The sequence below is a fragment of the Octopus bimaculoides genome, chromosome 11, assembly GCF_001194135.2.
Source record: "Octopus bimaculoides isolate UCB-OBI-ISO-001 chromosome 11, ASM119413v2, whole genome shotgun sequence".
Taxonomy (NCBI): domain Eukaryota; kingdom Metazoa; phylum Mollusca; class Cephalopoda; order Octopoda; family Octopodidae; genus Octopus; species Octopus bimaculoides.
This window is the reverse complement of record NC_068991.1, coordinates 7595051-7616769: the sequence shown is the minus strand read 5'-3', so window position 1 is coordinate 7616769 and position 21719 is coordinate 7595051. Positions and strand designations below refer to the sequence as shown.

General features: G+C 35.1%; 1 protein-coding gene across 1 annotated transcript in view; it reads left to right on the top strand.

Moving 5' to 3' along the window:
• The window catches only part of LOC106874871 (probable methyltransferase TARBP1), a 30707-nt gene that overhangs the window by 6765 nt on the left and 2223 nt on the right, over window positions 1-21719 (top strand). Inside the window, 19 exon segments of the mRNA XM_014922769.2 lie at window positions 888-1123; window positions 1961-2057; window positions 2648-2846; window positions 3938-4198; window positions 5434-5552; window positions 6672-6821; window positions 7539-7729; window positions 9017-9251; window positions 9463-9648; window positions 11585-11757; window positions 12390-12461; window positions 12784-13018; window positions 14380-14529; window positions 15765-15851; window positions 16873-17057; window positions 18819-18900; window positions 19343-19532; window positions 19864-20052; window positions 20732-20873. Of these exon segments, the coding sequence (XP_014778255.2) occupies window positions 888-1123; window positions 1961-2057; window positions 2648-2846; window positions 3938-4198; window positions 5434-5552; window positions 6672-6821; window positions 7539-7729; window positions 9017-9251; window positions 9463-9648; window positions 11585-11757; window positions 12390-12461; window positions 12784-13018; window positions 14380-14529; window positions 15765-15851; window positions 16873-17057; window positions 18819-18900; window positions 19343-19532; window positions 19864-20052; window positions 20732-20873 (3179 nt within the window).

Sequence of the window (21719 nt, the reverse complement as noted above, 5' to 3'; positions counted from 1 at the left end):
ATTTTTGTTTTTTGTATCGGGGCAAAATTTTTGGTTTATTGGTTTACAGCAGTGGTTCCCATATTTTTTTCTCTGGGCTGCATTTTTGGAATGGAAATTTACATACGCCTGACCAAAGGTCCAGAGAGAGAGAATTAAAGGGAAATAACCGCGGATTGGAAGCGAGAACATTATCATTGATAACTGTCTCCTCCAATTTGCAGATTAGTTACTATATTCTTATTACTTGATATAATGCAAAAAAAATCCCAATGATAAAATCGATCGATAATTATTTATAACTATCTATACTGGGACTCATACATGCAATTACAAGTAATCCATAATAATATTTTAAATTTTGAAATCATATTTATTTTTGGCCAATGAATTTTTTGAAACTGTTTCCAAATGTTTGATTGTCTTTCAATAATTCCGCCTCACTGGCTATCCTCTTCTGCTGCACCGTTTGGGAATCACTGGTTTATAGGATCAGGTGTAGCTGTGATGTAAGAAGTTCACTTCACATGCTTCTGGATGCAATCCCACTGTGTGGCACCTTGGGCAAGTGTCTTCTTGTGGTAGCTCCAAGTTGACCAAAGCCTTCTGAGTTGATTTGGTGGATGAAAACTGAAAACCTGTCACGTGTGTGTGTGTGTGTGTGTATGTTTGTTTGTGTGTCTTTCTTGACATCACTTGATTGTTGTTAATGAATATCATTCATTTCCAATAGTCTACGAAAACACGTCTGGACATGGGTAAATATTACCTTGCTTGGAAATGGGCGAAGATTAGTGACAGGAAGGGCATCTAACCACAAAAAATCTGCTCCAATAAACTCCATCCAACTTGTGTGAATAGAAAAAGTGGGCATTAAAACGATGTGATCATGTGAAAACTGATGAAAGGTCATGATTGATGATTACAAATACAAATATTTCCAACCTATTTTTAAAAATAGGAGAAAACCACATTTCATATGTTCTCAATTGTCTTTCTGTTTTTTAGCTAACTTCTTCTGTAAAGTCTTGGATACCATGAATTCACAAAGCTGGAGTCCTATCCCACTTGTATTTCTTTCTAGAGCACTAACAAAGCTACCTCAGTCTCCTTTATTAGATAAACCTGCCATTGTAAACATACGGTAAATTATCTATTTATGTGTATCATCTATCTTACATGTACCTTTCATTATCCCTATTAACTTCACCTTTTCTTTCATTTCATTTTTTTTTTTTTTTGCTTGTTTTTATTCTTATGTTGAAATGTTGGATATAAAACTAGATTGACCCTTTAGCATTCAGATTTCTTTGTCAAATGTAATGCTTATTTATTCACGTTGTTCTTGAATTAATCACACATTATCTTGTAGCTTCAAGATTTCAATGTTGTGTTTGTATATTTTTAGAATTACTGCTCTCTTAGTCTTGGTGTGGATTGTGGAGTTCATGTTTCCTCCATGTGAGCAGGGTAGTGCCTTTTTCATATACAGTACAACATGTTTGGAGGGCCCAACTTTGTAGACAGGTTGCCTTCATATGGCTGAGAAGTCATTAAACTGAAGTGGGAATGTGTATGTGTACTTGCCAACCATATTGTCTTGGGTTTAGTCCTGCTGCACAGCACCTTGGGAGAGTCTTGTGAGTGGATTTGGTTAATGGAAACTAAAAGAAACTTGTGTGTGTGTGTGTGAGCTTGCATGTATGTGCCCCTTTGTCATGACATCTTGTGATGATTGTAAATGAGCATCACCATTATATAAACAATGTTGTTTGTTCCCAGTCTCCCATGAGAGACATATCTAACCATGGGAAATATTGAACTTGCATTGGAAACAGGTAGGGATTAGCAACAGAAATTCTGTCCAACCCCTACAAGCATAGAAAAGTGGATTTTAAAATAATTATGGTGATTCCATGATTTCTTACAAAAATAATCTTTGGGTTTTTTTTTTTCATTTCTTTCCCGATATTTACAACAGTGAGATAGTTGTGACATGCCAACGAACTGTTGAAACTTACATACGAGGTGCCACTCAGTGTTTTCTGGCAGAAGCACTTATCAATCTGTTGGACTTTGTAAGTTTTCTTCTACATTGGAAAAGCAAAATGTTTTGATTAATATTTTAAAATCTTGTTTAAAATCTCGAGTCACTACTAACAGGAATTGCCTTTTTTCTTTTTTTCTTTTAGTCTTATTAGTAATATCCAAGTTAGATGTAACTTCTATTGAAGAGCTGCTTTAAAAATAGCAAAATAGGAAATTCAAGCTAAATATACAGAGAAGGAACTTTTCTACTGTTAGGATGAATGGTTAAAATGAAAGCAACTCTTTGTAGTCATTATTTTTATTGCCTTAATATTTTGATGAAGATCATATTCAATTTCTTTTTAGCTAGAAATTTAGTCTTTTGATTATTAAGTAAGAAATTAATATAGTTTAATGTCTATACCCTGATTTCCTATCTTAATGGTAGTTTTCTATGCTATTTAGTAATTTGTCTTTAAATTCACTATGTAACTGCTTAGTAATTATTTAAATACTGTTGGCTTGGAAAAGCTATGTGTAAAGAGAAAGGAGAAGGCTAACAATAGACGAATAACAATGTTGAAATATAAATACATGCATTGTTGATTGATTTTTCCTTGTATTGATCTTTTCTAATCAGACATTAGTGACACCTTCAGAGTGGGCCTACTGCGTCTCTGTTTTTTACCGAGATGAAAGCCTACAACGCAACAATTCTCTTTGGAAATGCTATGTCAGATGGCTTCAAAATAACATCACAAGTGATGCTTATGGAACTTGGGCAACAAAACCATTTATTCAAGCTTTGCATGATGCATTTCTGAATTACTTGAAAGATGGTAAGTTATTTTAGCTACTGTATCATTTATTAATACATGGAAATGTAAGATAGTTAGCCGACAGCATTATAAATGGAACAGTGATTTTTCAGAGAAATATAACTGTTGTCTTTGCTTAACACAAGTCAACTTCAATCTAGTTGGCTTACAATCAAAGACATTCTAGCTGTGACCTTTCTGTCTTTTATTCAAGCATAGTTGTCTCAAAAGGTGGCAAAGAGAGTCACACTGTGACTTTGTAACGCTAATCTTTTATACAAAACTTGTAATATTCTTTAACCCTTTAGTATTTGCATCACTCTGTCAAACCTAATGCTTATTTATTCACAATGTTTTCAACTAATTATTTATCATCTTGTAGCAGTGAGATCTCAATGATGTGATTGTGTATTTTCAAAATGATGTTGTAGAGTAAGTGTGAGAGGCAGGATCTGGCCAGTTTCAATATCAAAAAGGTTGACTATTTGAGCTGGGTATGGCTGATTTAAATGCTAAAGTGTTAATTTATCATATTTCACAATTTTCTTGTTTCATTATTATTATGATTTTCGAGACAACATTATATAATGTGATTTAGATGTACTACATATACTAACATAAATATTGGTTTTCAAAGTTTGGAGAGGGACAGTCAAGTGTACTGACCCCAGCCTTCAACTGTTATTCATTTTATCAACCCTGAAAGGATAAAAGGCTAAGTCAACCTTGAAACCCAGAACATAAATACAGACAAAATACTGCTAAGCATTTTACTCGGCATGCTAACAATTCTGCCAGCTCGTTGCCTTATATTAACATAAATATAGTTTTCAAATCTTGGCACAAGGCCAGCAAGTTCGTGGGGAGGGGATAAGTTGATTACATCCACCTCAGCCTTCAACTAGTGCTATTTTATTGACTCTGAAAAAATTAAAAGTTAAATTAACCTCATCAGAATTTGAACTCAGAATATAAAAATGGACAAAATATTTTGGCCAGCATGCTAACGATTCTGCCATCTCATCACTTTCATACTGACATAAATATTGCCAAGTGGTGTTGCATTTCAATGATTAATTATTAAACATACTTTCTTTTTTCTCCTATTTTAGATACTGTTTCTGTTATAGATGGTATTGAAGCTATCAAAATAGTGCGAACATTCTTTTTATGCTGTGATGCAGACATATTAACTTCAAAAGCAACAATGCCATCACCTGATCAAGAGACACAAGGGCGTCTGTCTGCAGACGATTTTCTTTTGCCTTTAATTGATATATTATTATCTTTAAACACTCACTCGTATCTTCCAGTTGGCAAAGCACATCGAGCCTTGCATTTATTACTTGTATTACTCGAGGAATTTGGAATGGGTAAGTGATCTTCCATGAAATGTTGATAATGAAAAACGAACTGTAATGAGTCTGTATTACTATTTATTCACTAAGAGCGGTGAAGATGGTCAGCTGGACAGAACCAAACCTATTTCCTTCATCTTCCTAATCTAAAACAACAGTCACATCCACTTGTGTTTACCATTCATTGCATTCTCTTCTGTTCCCATCCCCATCCATCTGCCATTCTCCTTTCACACTCTTGCAAACTTACCTACCCATTCACCCTATCAAATCCCCTGTAGTACTTCTCTTATTTCCTATTTCTTTACTGCCCACAGAGGGGCTACACACTGAGGGGACAAACAAGGACAGACAAATGAATTAAGTCGATTATATCGACCCCAGTGCATAACTGGTACTTATTAATCAACCCCAAAAGGATGAAAGGCAAAGTCGACCTTGTTGGAATTTGAACTCAGAACGTAGCGGCAGATGAAATACCGCTAAGCATTTCGCCCGGCTTCCTAACGTTTCTGCCAGCTCGCCGCCTTCTCTTCTTTCCACCTACACTCTGACACTTCTTCACCCTCACCTCTCCTTTTCCAACTGGGGTGATGGTGGTAGGTTGCAAGAAAGTGTGTGGCTTACTAGTTAGTCTATTTGGCTCAAGATTGCAAGGTTGTGAGTTCAATTCTTAGCAATGCATTGTGTCCTTGAGCAAGACACTTTATTTCACATTGCTCCAGTCCACTCAGCTGGCAAAAATGAGTTCTACCTGTAGTCCAAGGGGCCAGCCTTTTCACATTCTGTGTCACATTGAATCTCCCTGACAACTGCATAAAGGGTATATCTCTGTGGAGTACTCAGCCACTTGCATGTTAATTTCACGAGCAGGCTCATCCATTGATTGGATCAACTGGAACACTTGTCATCATAACCGACAGAGTACCCAGCCATGGGGGTAAGGACAAACCCAATGACACGTCTGCACACACATATTTATTGTACATATACACATATATACAATGGGTTTCCACTCAGTTTCTTTCTACCAAATTCCCTCATAAGGCACCAGCCTGGAGCTACTGTAAAAGACACTTGCCTCAGGTGTCATACAGTGAGACTGAACCCAAAACCATATGGTTAAAGCAAGCTTCTTAACCACTCAGCCATGCTTGGTCATTTTGTGTTTCAAGAAAAATTCTGAATGTTTTACATTAAATGATATTTTTAGCTTATTTTCTGATAAACGTTTTCTTTTTCATTTCAAGATGAATTACAAAGAGAAGAGAATGATTCTGTCTCAAAATTAATTTTCCATATTGTTACAAAATGTGCGAGTGAGACAGTGAAGTATATTTCCTGTCAGATTACTTACGAAATTGAATGTGTAAGTGACATTATTAATATTTTCTTCATTTAGTACCATTTTCCTTAAGTGCTTTTTTTTCTTCTCTTTAATTCTTTAGCATTTAAACTGGCCATATCTGACCTATATGTTCTACCTGTTTTACATTCAAATTGGCCAGGTCTAGCTTCTCACACCTGCCCTTCAATGTCATTCTAAAAATATACAAACACAACATTGAAATCTTGGAGCTACGAGATAATGCATGGTTAATTCAAAACAATGTGAATGAATAAGTATCACATTTGACCAAGTCATGTGAATGACCAAGTCTCTGAATGCTAAAGGGTCAAGCGTTCTCTGAACCCTTTGCTTGTCTGTTTTAAATGTCCGTGCTTGTTTTTAGACTTAGCCCTCATTTGATACATTCAGAGTGGTATAAATCTTTCTCTGGTGGTTGAAAAAAGTTAGGAATGTCTATTATATACGATGCATAGATGCCAAGATAATATGTCCTGTGTATCCTGTGTCATACATAGAACAAACAAAGGGTTAATTAAGTAAAAAAACAAAAATTAATAAATAAACAACCAGTTACGAAATGAAATTCTTTCCAAATGAGGAAGAAAAGAAATTGCTAATAAGTATTAATTTGTTTAATTGTGTGATTGAACAGTTTGTAACATATCCCACACCTTCATCTGATAGTTTATTTGTTATATTATTTACTTTGAGATGGAATGCAGAGGGTTTGGTAGGCCAATCTCGATCCCTTTGCAGAGCTTACAACATGCTTGACATCACAGGGGTCAGGTTGACGGACAGAAAGTCTGTGGAGGCAGCAGAGTTTGCCTCAAGCTGGCTGTGGATTAGGAGGTGTGGGCCCTGGAAGGAGCAGTATTACCAAGGGCAGTGCTAACTGAACACAAGATTGGTGTCTAGTGTTGAAAGACCCAAAACACCTAATGACCTCAAGAAACATTACTGATGATGTATAGAAAATCTTCAAAGCTTAAAATAGAGCAGTTCCTCTCTCTCCCTCCCTCTCTCTTTCTCTTGTTAGCTACTTCATTTCTTTTACCAGTTATTTGATTTTAATGGCTAATAGATAAACCACAGAAACTCATAACTAATTTTATGATATCTAATGTATTTCATCAGTTGGATCACACAGAACTCCTTCATATCTACTGCCATCTCATCTTGAAATATGTTGAATGGAACCTATGGGATCACATCATTGAAGATATCAGTTTACTGATTTCAACTTGTATTGAACTCCTTAAAAGATCAAGCAAGCCTCCATCAGATGTAAGACCAAATCTATATTTTCTTTCTTAGATCTATAAACAGCCTTTCATTTTAGCATGACATTTTAGCCATTTTAATGTCCGAAATTGTTTTTTTTTTTAATTATTGCACAAGAGATATATTTTATATTATTTGAAACAATCATATGTGTTATGAAATTGATATTAAGATTATGTAATCAATTTTTAATTTAAAATTTGAATCACTTGAAATCATCCACCTTCAATTTCTAAGGGTGACACTTATCACCATAATCATTTAACACCCATTTTCCATGCTGGCATCGGTTCAATGGTTTGATAGGGGCTGGCAAGCTGGGGAGTTACACCAGGCTCCAGTTGCCTGTTTTGGCATAGTTTCTATGGCATTATGCCAACCACTTTATAGAGTGAACTGAGTGCCTTTTGTATGGCACCAGCACAAGTGCTTCCTACATGGTACTGGCGTGGGTACTTCTAATGTGTTACCAGCATCGGTGCTTTTTGCCTGGCACCGTACAATGTTGGATGATATTTTCTTTCTGTTCCTTGTTATTACTGGCTGATATTGTGGTGTACTATTTGTGTCATAACTTCTTTAAAAAAGAAAATCATTTGTTCATACAAGTATGGATAAATAAATACTAAAAAAAAAAAGAAAATGAAAATAAAATTTTTTTAATGACATTTCTATTTGGGAATTATGAAAATTTATTTTTTATTTTGAACACAACTACAGGTTTCTATCTCAAGCCAGATATTGCAGGCCTTCGCAATGAGTCTTTTAGGAACAATAACCAAAATTTTGTATCATAATAAACTCTGTTATTCTCATTGTGAAATTCAGTCAATGTTGAAAGACTTCTCTAAAGATTTTGACAGCAATTACTTGAATCTCATCAAACCCAATTCCCTGGAATGTGAAAACAGGTGAGTAATAATGTTATTAATGTAGACGGGTTGGTTTTAAGCTTAGAAATCCTTACTTTAACCTTGTTTTATTTCAGTAAATTTAAAATCTTTTACATTCATTTTTTTCCCTTCTTGTTAGGGTGGGACAGTTTTTTGTTGGTACACTTGTTTTTTACTGGCGGATCCTCCTATTTTTAAATAACGGATGAAGGTTCCACGACTTTTTGCTGAATAACCTGCACAGACGATTTGTTTATTGTGATCAAATGTTTCTGCTGGACATTAGCTCACTTTTTCCATCAAATCAATATTGTCTGAACAGGTGAACAGTATGTTACATGTCAGACGTTAAAGAGATCACAAAGTAATGTGAAATGAAGTGCTTCCATGAAGCATACAATGCACCATCCAATCTAGGAATTGAAACCATGATCTTGAGATCATAAGTGCAACACCCTAACCGCTAGGCCACACGCCTTCACTTATTTTACTACAGACCATTTAACTGCAATGTAGGACTAGAATCTGTTTTTCATTATCAAATAAACTAGAGAAGGCAGTAGTGTGGACAAAACACAATAACTGTAGTAAAGCTTGAATTCATCACAATATAAACCCTTTCTTCTAATCTCAAAACGAAGCACTTTCTTAAGCTTTGATAAAATCCAATACATTTTCCTGAATGTGCCATTCATTTCGTAACAAATGTTGGGTACACAAGTCTTTATTACTATTTAACATTTAAAAAATTTTATCTTCTGCTAATTAAAGTGAAAAATCGAGCTTTAAAACATTGGTTAGTCTAGTTTTTGAAATATTTATAAAAATTATCTTTATTATTATTTCATATAATGTACAACAGATTAAACTATTGGAAAAGAAAAATTTCTAACATTTGGGTACAACAAGTAACTTTAGATGCCAAGAGCAATCCTAAGTATTCTACCTGTTCCTAATAACACTGTTTTCTGGAGCGGTACTAAACCAGGTGTGATACCTATTTCCTTTATCCATCTATTCCTGTGAGGTGGCAGAATTGTTAGCTCACTGGACGAAATGCTTAGCAGTATTTTGCCTGTTGCTATGTTCTGAATTCAAATTCCACCAAGGTTGACTTTGCTTTTCATCTTTGCAGGGTCAATAAATTAAGTGAAACACTGGGGTCAATGTAATCAACTAGTCCCCTTCCTACAACTATCAGGCCTTGAGCCTTTAGTAGAAAGCATTATCATCATTATCATCATCATCATCAGCATCATCATTGTTATTATTATTATCTGTTTTTTTTTTGTTTTTTTTTAACAGTGTGAAAGATGCTGACAAAAATCAATTATTAAGATACGCATGGGGTAAACTCAGCAGCCTTTATTCCATCAACAGATGGTGGTGTATGCTGTACTTTAGCCAAATTCAAGAAAAGTCAGTCTCTAATTTGAATGAGTCTGAAAAGTTACTCCAACAAACAATGGATGCTCTTTGCCTTGGTTCTGGTGACAGTGCTTTACCAATGCTTAAGTGCCTCGAAAATGATATTGCTCAGGTAAAAATATGATATTGCTTTGGTAAGTGGATATTGTTTTCATTAAGTCATCTGTGACAGAAATTTGCAATGCTTACAAAATAAGACATTCCTTCCTATCTTGAGTTTTATATATCTTATTGCAGCCATTCATTAATCTTTCCTTGGGAAATATATCGAACTCAACTTCAAGCTTCATTGTTTTAATATATCATTGTATTTTTCGTAATAGGTAGCCTCTGAGTCAACTTACTGTGATATTATTGTCAATGCAATGAATGTTGCATGGAATCGCATTGAAGAAGAACACAAGTCCGCAGCTTATTGGCAGTTGTTTGAAGCCTATGTTACTAGTTGCTTCCAAACTGAGACCATCAGATCTGCGCCTGATTCTTCTATCAATAAATTTCTTCAGGAGGTAATGTTTCTTGAATCCTTAATTTTGTATTTTTTTATGTTTCATCTTTCTTCTTTTTTTTGTTTCTGTTGTTGGACTGCAGCCATGAAGGGTCAAACAAATTGACCTCAGTATTTCTTTTTAAGTTTGGTACTTACTTTGTCAGTCTCTATTACTGAACTGCAAAGTTGCAGATATGTAAAAGAAACTGACACTGGTTGTCAAACATAAACACAGACACAGACACACACACACACACTCAAAGGGCTTCCAAACAGTTTCTGTTACCCAAATTCACTCACAAGGCATTGGTGAACCTGTTGAATATATGTCTCTAAGGTGCAGCACAATGGGACTGAACTGAAAACCACATGGTTGCAAAACTAGCTTCTTAACCACACAGCCATATCTGCACCTCTTTTGTTAAGTATTTAGATTCATAACGACTTGCTTTTAATCTTAAACTTTTGAGAATTTTGTGTAAATATTTTTTTTTAAAAATTTGGTTGTTTAAGCAAGAAAGTATATTTACTGCAGAGTTATTTTTCGTTTTGTCTTTAATATTTTCAGTATTGTGATTATGCTTTCAAATGAATTTTTGTTTTGTTCTGATGACCACACAAAAACATATTAAAACTAATCTCTTATCTCCTAATATAATAACGAGTGTAGTGTTTATATATATATATATTTGTACATATATATATACACACATATATATATATATATATTTGTTCAGAATCACACCAGATGTGGAGGAGGAGATGAAATAGCAATTCAGTGAAGGAGAAGTAGTGAGAGAAATAACCCTGACTGAAAGGGAGTGAAAGAAAGTAATAGAAATGAGAGAAAGGAAGGGGTGATAGATAAATAAAGAAGGAAGGGATGAAAAAAATCAGCATTTCATCTCTGTGTGAGTATATGAGTGTATGTGTGTGCATGTACAAGGGAAGTATGTGAATGTATGTGTGATTGTTATGTACCTTATGTATATATAAATTACTACAATTAGCCATCATAAATGATGGCATGTGGTGAGCTATTATGGTCATTGTTTCCAATGTCATTTTAATTTTGTGTCTTTAAGCCTGAAATATTTCTGTGATTGTCAGTTATTTTATTTTTATCATATATTATATTATCGTTTGAAAATGAATGAAATGACTTTTACTGATGCTTCAAGATATAAGATAATCTATGGTTTGTCATGCTTCATATAATTACTTAAACTAGTAATTGCATGAGAAACCTAATTAAAATTAGCTGTCATTATAATTGAAACAGTGTACTATTTGTAAAGGGACTTGACATATCAAATAGATCACAACTCAACTTAATCAACTTTCTTAATTATTTATGAATCCTTTAAATAAATTGATTGCATTAGTGAAGAGGATAATTTTGTTAATCCTTCTTCTTTTAGCTCTTTAGCATTCATCAAAATTTCAAAGCTACAAGATAATACATGATTAATTCAAAGCAATCTGAATAAACAAGCATTGCACATTTGACAGAGTAATTTGCTGAATGCTAAATGTTAAAACCACAATATGATGTATCAGAGAGAAAGAGAGAGTCTGTAGCAAATGATAGTGCTAGATGCATTTCAGCCTTGTTAGGCATTATCAATAACACATACTCACTGCTTATGTGAAATCTGTCACCATAGATATATAATGAAACAGTGAAAAGCAATCATTGGTGTTGCTGGTAGGAACCCAGCTGAATAAAAGCCCATTATATGCAACAGAAGCAGTATTAAATTAAAATAGCCATTTACATAGACTTAAATAATTTGAATGTGTTAGGGAAAATAAGATTTAGTATTTCCTTCTTGTTTTAAACTTTAATGATTTTCATTTGATGTTTCTTCTCATGCAGGAACATTATCTGATTGTCATGTTCAGAATTCAAAGAAATTGTTTCATTTTTATCTAATTTTTTTTTTCTTTGCTAGAATAGTGAACTAATTCTTCAAATAGGAGAGGAGAGAACTGGTATGGCAAATATTTTCATTAAACATTTATGCAAAGTCTTTCAAAGTGATGGAATGATTCAGTATGCTGAAAATTTCACCAGAACTATAATTAATGCTTGTACATATGGAACCGTGTATCGGAAAAATGAAAGGTAGGTTCATGCTCCCACCGAATAACCTTAACTGACCTCTCTCTTGTTACCAATGTCATTTTAATTTTGTGTCTTTAGGCCTGAAATATTTCTGTGGTTGTCAGTTATTTTATTTTCATTATATATTATATTATCGTTTGTATACCATGACCATAATAGCTTACCCATTACTTCCAGACATAATCTTTTATATATCAAGGATTACAATATCCAATGCTTCCTAGCCATGTGGCCTTGGGTTGGTTAAATTCCACTGTGTGGCACTTTGGGCAAAGATCTTCTACACTAGTCTTGAGCCAACCAAAACTGTGTGAGTGGATCTGACAGGTGGAAACTGGAAGAAGACTGTCTTTTATATGTATTTTTTGCATGATGGTTGTAAGTGAGCATCACTGTCATACAAGTGATGATGAGGGCGGTGGCGGCAGCGGCGAACCAATGTTCTGAGGAGGTTCCAAGGGGTCAGTGTTCTGAAGAGGTTGTAGAAGGTTGATGTTCTGGGGTTAAAGGTTAGTGTGGCACTTATTGGGTTGGACACAACAAGGGTGTTATGTAGATTACAGTGATTGTTTTTAAATTTTGTATAGATTCCAAGAGTTTGTTGTGAAGTTCTTATTCTGTTTTATTTTAAGATTCCGACAAGATGTCTCTGCTTTTATTGGCAGCATTCAAAATGAATGTGCCATCAATGAACTCCAATCTAAGTAAGTGACCATCTTCCATTTTGTTCTTCTTGTTTTAGTCACAAAACATTTTTATTATTTGTGTTGTTTTTTATTGTTTTAATTTGTATTCTAAATGAAAACAGTTGAAAATTAGAATATTTTGTTGTCTTTTTTTTTTTTTAGATACTAGAAATATCTAAGATTTAGTACACAGATATTTGTTTCTTAACATTACTAGAAGACATAATTCTGAACTAAAATAAAACAAATTGTAGCTAAATCATAAAAGAATGTATTTATATTTAGTCTTCAACAAAAATTTCCAAAATTAAAAAAAAAATTGAAAATATTTGTGTTGCAGCTTTTCTAAGTGTGATATTGAAGTACGAATGTTGACAATTAACTGGTTAACACAGCTCAATGTCTCTGATTCCAAGCACTGCAGATTAGTACATTCCTTGATTATAGCTTTAATAGAAAAGCACAGAGAAATTAACCAATGCAGATCATACCGTAACTTTGCCAATTCCTTACCACATCGCCTCAAACAAAGGATAATCCAAGCATTAGTTTTGTTCAAAGAATTTATATTAGAAGTAAGTGATGTTCTTTTTAATTTTATTCTCTGATATGAAAGAATTAGAAATTGAATGTTAAATATTGAAAAAAATATTGGTTTCAAATTCTGGCACAAAGCCAGCAATTTCGTGGTGGTGGGTAAGTCAGTAACATTGGCCCCCCAGTATTCAATGGGTAATTATTTTATCGACCGTGAAAGGATGAAATGCAAAGTCTACCTTGGCAGAATCTGAACTCAGAACATGAAGACAGATGAAATGTTGTTAAGCATTTTGCCCAGCATGTTAACGGTTCTGCTAGCTCACCACCAAATATTAAAAAAATAAAATTGGGGTTTCATATTTTGGCACTGGCCAGCAATTTTGCAGGAGGGGTAAGTCAATTATATTGACTTCAATCCTCAACTTGTACTTACTTTATCAGCCTTGAAAAGATGAAAGGCAAAGTCAACCACAGTGGAATTTGAAGTCAGAACATAAAGACAGACAATATGCTATGTTGTTATGCATTTTGCTCAGCATGCTAACAATTTAGACAGCTTGCCACCAAATATTGAAAAAATATTGAAATTAGAAATAACATCATCATCGTCGTTTAACGTCCGCTTTCCATGCTAGCATGGGTTGGACGATTTGACTGAGGACTGGTGGACCAGGAGGCTACACCAGGCTCCAATCTGATTTGGCAGAGTTTCTACAGCTGGATGCCCTTCCTAACACCAACTACTCCGGGAGTGTAGTGGGTGCTTTTATGTGCCACCGGCACAAGAAAACATTTCTGACACTTCTTTAAGGCCTTGACCAAAATAGGTATGATTTATGATTCCCTTTGGTAAAGCCTAATTTATCATGCTATTTACCATTTATTTTCGCATTGCTGGCATGGCTGTGTGGTGAGAATAAGCCATAAGGGTCGGGGTTCAGCCTCACTGAAAGAAGCCCATCGTGTGTGTTTGTGTGTTTTACCGTTTCCTTGCCTTGACTTTGCATGAAAGGTGCAAATAAGGGTCACTACCATGCATGCAGTATCCTTCATTTGCAAACTTCTGTGAAAACATGTCTGGCCATAGGGAAATATTATCTTACTTGGAAAAAGGTGAGGGTTGGCAACAGGAAGAGCATCCAGCTGTAGAAAATTTACCTCAATAAATTCAGTCTGACCCATGCAAGCATGGAAAATCATCATCATCATCATCATCATTTAACATCTGTTTTCCATGCTGGCATGGGTTGGATGGCTTGACAGAAACTGGCAAGGCCAGGGGTCGTACCAGGTTCCATTGTCTCTTGGTTTGGTTTCTAAGGCTGGATTCCCTTCCTAATACCAAACACTCCATAACATTTCAGAACATTTGGTATTTTTTCTCTTTTATTTGCAGTCAAATCAAGAATTTGTCTGGGATTATATTTGGGAAACTCTAATGGTCGAGTGCCAGCCATCTGTTCGCAATATGCTTGACTGGTTGGCACTGTGCTTGATTCTAAAATTTCCTTCTTATGTTTCTCAAATATGGAAACAGTATCAGACGGTAAGTAGCAGAAAGGATTTAATACAAGAAATTATATATTTCTATATAAAAATGTCCAAATTTTATGAGTCTTTGTAAAAAATCTGTGTTGCAATGAATGTCATTGTGTCAGTTACTGTATCCTGTAATCTGTGTTTTAAAGCTTAAAAATGAGATAAAGCTGCCAAATTTGTATCTTCAGTAAATCTCTTCCTCTATGAATAAATAACAAAACATTAGCAGACGTAAAAGGTATCCAGCTGTAAAAACTATGCCTAAGCAGACATCGAGGCTCAATTCATTCTTTGGAAACATTGGATCCTGTCGAACTGTTCAACCCGTGTCAGCATGGAACATCATCATCATCATCATTTAACGTCTGCTTTCCATGCTGGCATGGGTTGGATGCTTTGACTGAGGACTGGCAAGCCAGTGGGCTGCACCGATGTTAAATGCTGATAATTAACAGAAGAGATATATTTGCTGGAGTTGCACTTGAAGTTGTTCATAATAAGTGGTTAATTGCAGAAGTGAAGACTTTCTTAGCCGATAGTGTTCTACATTGTAAAAATTAATTTTGGTTGAATGGATAGGCTTTGAGAAGGGAGTTATACGACTGGCCATTGTTTCAAAACACAAAAATAGAGCCACTGACTTTTATTGTGTCAAAGAAACTTTATGAGACATTAACGAAGCTCTAACCAGGGTTCAGCTGCTGACCTTGTCATAGATAGGGGCCAGTGGTGAAAGTGGATTGGCTAGTAACGCCTCATATGTTGAAGATAAATACTTAAGAAAGTAGAAAAGAGTCTCAAAGAAGATGAATAAATGAAAACATGAACTGTTTTGATGGCATATATATTAGTCTTGTATAATGGCTAACCTGGGAATCTCTTTTAGTACTGAAAGCAGTGAAATGTTCTCCTGCTTTGCAAGCTAGTTTGCCTTAACACCATCTTTCATTCCCCGTTTGAGAGTGGCAAAACAAATACCATGAATATGTAGTGACACTCCTTTTCTCTTTATAAAAATCTGTGACAGCAATGGTGGTGTCTTAGCTGGGGTTGAACATCCTACTTGCCACAGTTAGACTTGTTCCAAATGAATGTACATATTTGCATGCACTTCATGTAGATACTTATTGAGCTAAAGTTTAGTTTCCAGTTATAATTATGTAATTTCTAGTTCTGTATATTATAAATTTACTGTAAAAAAAAAATCTTGTTTCATTTATTCTTTGCTGTTGTTGCTTTCAGTTAGCAGAAACCAGTAGCATGTGTACTTGTTCCTTGCTGAAGATTTTGTCTCATATTGGACCTCGGTTGGAGTCAGAACTTGAACAGGTTCTTTGTTATCCTAATTCATATATTATTTGCTTTATGTTTCATATCAATCAAAACAACTGCTGTTTCCATGTAATTTTGAATATTGGATTACTATTGCGTAGCGAATGCTGCAGAGTAGATACGACCTCTCAGCGAATTAAGTTTCAGTTCTTTGTTGTGTCTTGTTTCATTTTGGCTGATGTTGTCAACTGAAATGACTTGAAGGGCAAGAACAAAAACGGTCCTTTTCCCTGAAGCCATTAGTGCTAATCCCTTATTTATGCACTGTTGAGCAGAAAATATGGTATTTAATGTTGAACTTTGTTCATTTCATCTGTGGAGGAGACATACACAGTTGAAATTTCATAATTCTAGTGAGTCAAATACTGAATTACACAAAATGTCTGACTGTTGAAAAATAATTTCTCATTCTTTTGCAAACAACCAGGAATCTTAATTATAAAGTTCCATCTTATTAAATGTAGAACATGCTATATAAGCTACAAAAAACATTGTTTTTATCATTTCATGTTTCAGAAAAACGAATGCAAAATACAAAAGAAAGTTTTAATTACTGTATATTAAAATTCAAAATATAAACCTAAAATTCATATATTAAACATACAGTTTAATTCTTCATTAAAACATAAACCTTAGAGAACTGGATTAGATAGCTCATCCTGTAATTGACTTCTTGGTTCTGTTTGTAGCTATTTATGTCTTGCCATAGACAACTATATTTTGTATGGTTTATCACTTTAGTCTATTTACGAGGACATGCTGAAAAGTTCCTGGCCTTGGGTAAAATAAAATGCTTATGATTTTATTCAACATATTCCCCTCTCAAATTCACACACTTCTGTTTTTCTAAGCCCCGTAAAAGAACTCAGAAGGTTGTGCTTCTAACCAGGCCTTTCATGATACCCTTAAAGCCAGGAACTTTCCAGCACCTCTTTCATATAATCAACTTTGCTATCTTTTTGTTCTTTAATTATTAGTTTTATTTTGAAGCCATTAACATTATTTTCCTTGTTTATAGACAAAGTTCTATGAGTCTGCCTTTCTGCATTTAATGCCGTTGTGTACGAATCATCACTTCAACACACGAATTTATGCTCATGCCACAAGTTGTAAAATGTTGAAACAATGCGAATCCCTTCAACTGAATCATACCATAAGTAAATTTTCTCTTTTGGAAGGATGTCTTCAATTCACTGATGACAGGTAAGGGAAGTATTCAGATCAAAATACTGATACAATTTACCTCTTAGCATTTACTTCTTTCAGTTATTGGCTTATGGCCATGCTGGGGCACTGCCTTGAAGGGTTTAGTCAAACAAATCAACCCTAGTACTCGTTTTTGAGTCTGGTTTATTCCATTGGTCTCTTTGCTAAACCACAAAGTTATGGGACATAGACAAACTAGCATCAGTCTGTCAAGCAGTGGGGGAGGGCTCACAAGGCATTGGTCAACATTGTAGGATAGGTGTGCAAGGCTGGATCCAGCCTCTCACACCTATCCTACAATGTCATTCTAAAAATAAGCAATTACATCATTGAAATCTGAAAGCTATGAGATAATGCATGATTTATTTAAAACAATGTGAATTAATGAGCTTTACTTTTAACAGAATAATCTGAATGCTGAAGGGTTAATAATAATCGTTATTGAACAGAATTTTCCTTAGTTTCAAAATTAGTTGAAACAAAAGCAGTATATTTCAATAGAAAACATTTGCAAAAAGGTTGATGTCTTTTTTTCTCTTTCCTTGCCGTCATTTACTTGAAATGGTTGTTGTCACCTCTCACATGTGATGTGAGCAGAGAATATAAAAAAATGTCTTTTTATTTTGTGAGGTTTAACCACTGTTAATGGCAGGCCTTTGAGGAATTGACATACATTAGAGGTTCTAAACACAGATTCTTCAGCGATATGATAACATCCTGAATATAAAAGTAACATTGTTTTCATGTTGTCATGAATTGTGCTCATTGTGCAAACCAGCTACTTTGAACATTGTTAATCCCCTTGTAAAGTAATTTGACTCTTGCTGGTAACCTGGTTAGGGTTAGGGTTACCTGAAAGTAATTTGATTACCTGTGTGGGGTGATCACTTACCCTTCCTCTCTAGCAATCTTTTTATTTATATCATTTTCTCTTCACGCTTTCTGATTTTCTACTTAAGAAGTCTGTGTATATATATATCTTTTATCTTTTATTTGTTTCAATCATTGGAATGTGGCCATGCTGGAGTACTACCTTGAAGGGTTTAGTTCAAGCCTGGCCAACTCGAATTACATTGCAGGCCACTTTCATCACAAAGTTTTTTGAGGGCCACTTGAATACTGACAGAATTGAAAGCATTTTATTTTCTCATGCTACTATTAAAATAATGAATGAATGATCGTTGATTCAACATGAAATATTATTTTTAATTTTTGATAAAATTTTTTAAATGTTTGTTTAAATAAACCCATTTCAAGAAAGTATCAAGCGGGCCGCTAGATATAAGTCTATGGGCCGCATATGGCTCGTAGGCCTCAGATTGGCCAGCCCTGGTTTAGTCAAACAAATTGATCCTGGTACTTATCTTTTAAAGCCTGGTACTTGTTCTATTAGTCTTCTTTACTGAACTGCTAAGTTATAGGGATGTCAAACAAACCAATATCAATTATCAGGTGCTGCTAGGGACAACACAAACACAAAGATGCGCATACATGCACACACACAAACTTTCACAAAGTTTCTGTCTACCAAATTCACTCATGGGGCATTGGTTAAACCAAGACTATAGTAGAATACTCTTGCCCATGGTGCCCTGCTGTGGGACTGAACCTGAAACCATGTGGCTGCAAAGCAAGCTTCATAACCACACAGCCATGTCCTTGTCTATATATATTTTCTAGAAAGAATGAAAGCACTTATTTACTAATGCATTTTTAGTTCACTTTTTTAAACTTTTTGCTTTTCACTTCTTATTCCAGTAATGCAACGAAGAACACAATAAAGCTAATGGAATCTTATTTTATGGCAGTGTTTGATCCAATCAGAGATTTTAGCATTGAAGTAAGTGTATAAGTAATGTTTGAATGTATTATGGCATCGAACTGGCCGAATCGTTAACATGCTGAGCAAAATGCTTTGCGGCATTCTATCTGTCTTTATGTTCTGAGTTCTTACCTGGATGAAAGGCAAAGTTGACCTTTGCGGAATTTGAACTCAAAACGTAAAGATGGATTAACGATTCTGCCAGCTCACCACTTTACATGATTGGTGTAAAAGAGTATCATTCATTTCCAATATTTTGCAAAAAAAAAAAAATCTGGCCATGGGAAAAAATATTTACCAGGAAACAGCTGAGGGTTGGTGACAGAAAGAGCATCCGGCCATAGAAAATTCACCTCAACAAATTCATTGGACCCTTGCAAGTTTGGAAAAGTGGATGTTAAAATGATGATGAAAATGATATTTTGTCATATTTGATGAACATTTTTCATTCTCTTTGTAGACTATATTTCATCTTTTACCTAAGCTGACTGGATTAAATGAGGAAGAATGGATTTTACCACAAATGTTCAGTCAAACAGATCCTGCTTGGTCTGATCCTACAGAAAGCAAAGCAAGGCTACTACCTCTCTATAATGAAGACAGAGCTTTGAGCCAGTGCAAGTCAGAACCCTGGAAAGTGAAAATTTCTCGTATGTATTCTTATTTTTTTATTTTCTACTTTTCACTCAATATACTATGGCCATGCTTGACAATCGATGCTGGTGTGTTTATGTCCCCCGTAACTTAGAAGTTCGGCAAAAGAAACCGATAGAATAAATACTTGGCTTACAAAGAATAAGTTCTGGGGGGTTGATTCGTTCAACTAAAGGCGGTGCTCCAGCATGGCTGCAGTCAAATGACTGAGGCAAATAAAAGAGTAAATTATTTGTTATGAGATCACAAAGACATATTTTAATTAAATTAATTTTCTTCAAATCTGGAATGGTAATGTTTTCATTTAGAATATTTCTCTTTTAAAAGATGCCCCTGTGTTGCCAAATGAGGAATCATCTACAGAAGGCCTAGATTTTCAGAAGAAAATAATGCCTTGGCGATTAATGACCCCAGATGTTTTAAATGAGGAACAGCAAGATTTCTTAGAAAAGAAGACCAATGTAAGCCAGTTGGTATTGGTAACCTCACTTATCAACAAAGTTCCAAATTTAGGAGGTAAAGATTTTGGGTTTTTTTTTTGATTATTTATTTATGCCATTGGTATTTTGTTCCAACTCTTTACATTCTGAGCTCAATTCCTGCTGGGGTCAACTTTTGATAACATAAAGTATTTGTCCTGTATTGAGATCTCTATCAGGATAAGATACCAATCTATTGCAAGTAGCATTCCCTGAAGATATGGTAAATATTCACCAATGCCCTTCCTAATGCCAACCATTTTATAGAGTGGAGTGGGTGCTTTTTATGTGGTACCAGCATGGGTGCTTTATATGTGGCCAGTGCCACATATAAATCACTGGTGCTGGCGCCACATAAAAAGCACCCAGTATACTCTGTAGAGTGGTTGGTGTTAGGAAGGGCATCCATTTGTAGAAACCATGCCAAAACAGACAATTTGAACCTGGCCAGCTCTTGCCAAACCATCCAACCCATGCCAGCATGGAAAACAAATGTTAAATGATGATGATGATGATAGATGTACTAAAGTTCATAAAAAGAAGTCTACTTCTCAAATGTACAAAGAAATACTTGCAGTGTATTTGAACCTGAGTTCTGTGTATTGGTATTCTCAATAACTTATTCACTTGTCTGTTTTACTTATTTGGAGATTTTGTTTAATGGAAGCAAAAGTTAATGTTTTAAGAATACATTTGCTTTTCTGTATGTCTGTTAGGTCTTTGTCGAACAGCTGAGGTGTTTGGTATATCAGAATTTGTGATAGGAAGTTTGAGACATCTTGTTGATAAGAATTTCCAGTCTTTAAGTGTTACTGCTGAAAAATGGATACCAATGAAAGAGGTAGGTAACTTTAAGAAGTATATTATTTTTATTATTTTTTATGCTTCAGAAAATAGTTGCAGCCATGGCTTTCTGGTAAGAACTGGTTCTGGGTTTAGTCCCACCTTGGACAAGTGTTTGTGGGTCAACCAAAGCCCTGTAAGTGGATTTGGCAGATGGAAACTGAGAGAAAAGCCCAGCGTATAAATGTGTGTGTGCATACACGTTCTGGTGTTGGTTTGTTTGTGTTCCTGTAACTTGGCTATTTGACAAAAGAGACCAAAACAGTAAATGCCCCGTTTGAAAAGATATAATTACTGGAATTAATTCTTTTGATTAAAAAATCCCTTCAATGTGGTGCTCCAGCATGGCCACCACCTAATGACTGAAGCATGTAAAAGATAAAAGAAGCAGTGTTTGTTTCCAGTTCACTGCATAACCATGTCTGGGCTGTTTATTGTTCGAGAGAGTGGGAGGTTATTACTTTGCTTGGAAAGAGATGAGGGTTGGCACCTGGAAGTGCATCTAGGTCGACTTTGTTTTTCATCCTTTCGGGGTCGATAAATTAAGTACCAGTTGTGTACTGGGGTCGATCTAATTGACTGGCCCCCCCTCTCCAAAATTTCGAGCCTTTTGCCTAGAGTAAAAAAAAAATATGGTACTTCAGACTCTTTGAACTCATACTAGTCATTGGAAAATAAATGTTGGCTGTGTGGTAAGTATCTTGCTTACCAACCACATGGTTCTGGGTTCAGTCCCACTGCGTGGCACCTTGGGCAAGTGTCTTCTACTATAGTCTCGGGCCGACCAAAGCCTTGTGAGTGGATTTGGTAGACGGAAACTGAAAGAAGCCCGTCATATATATGTATATATATATATATGTA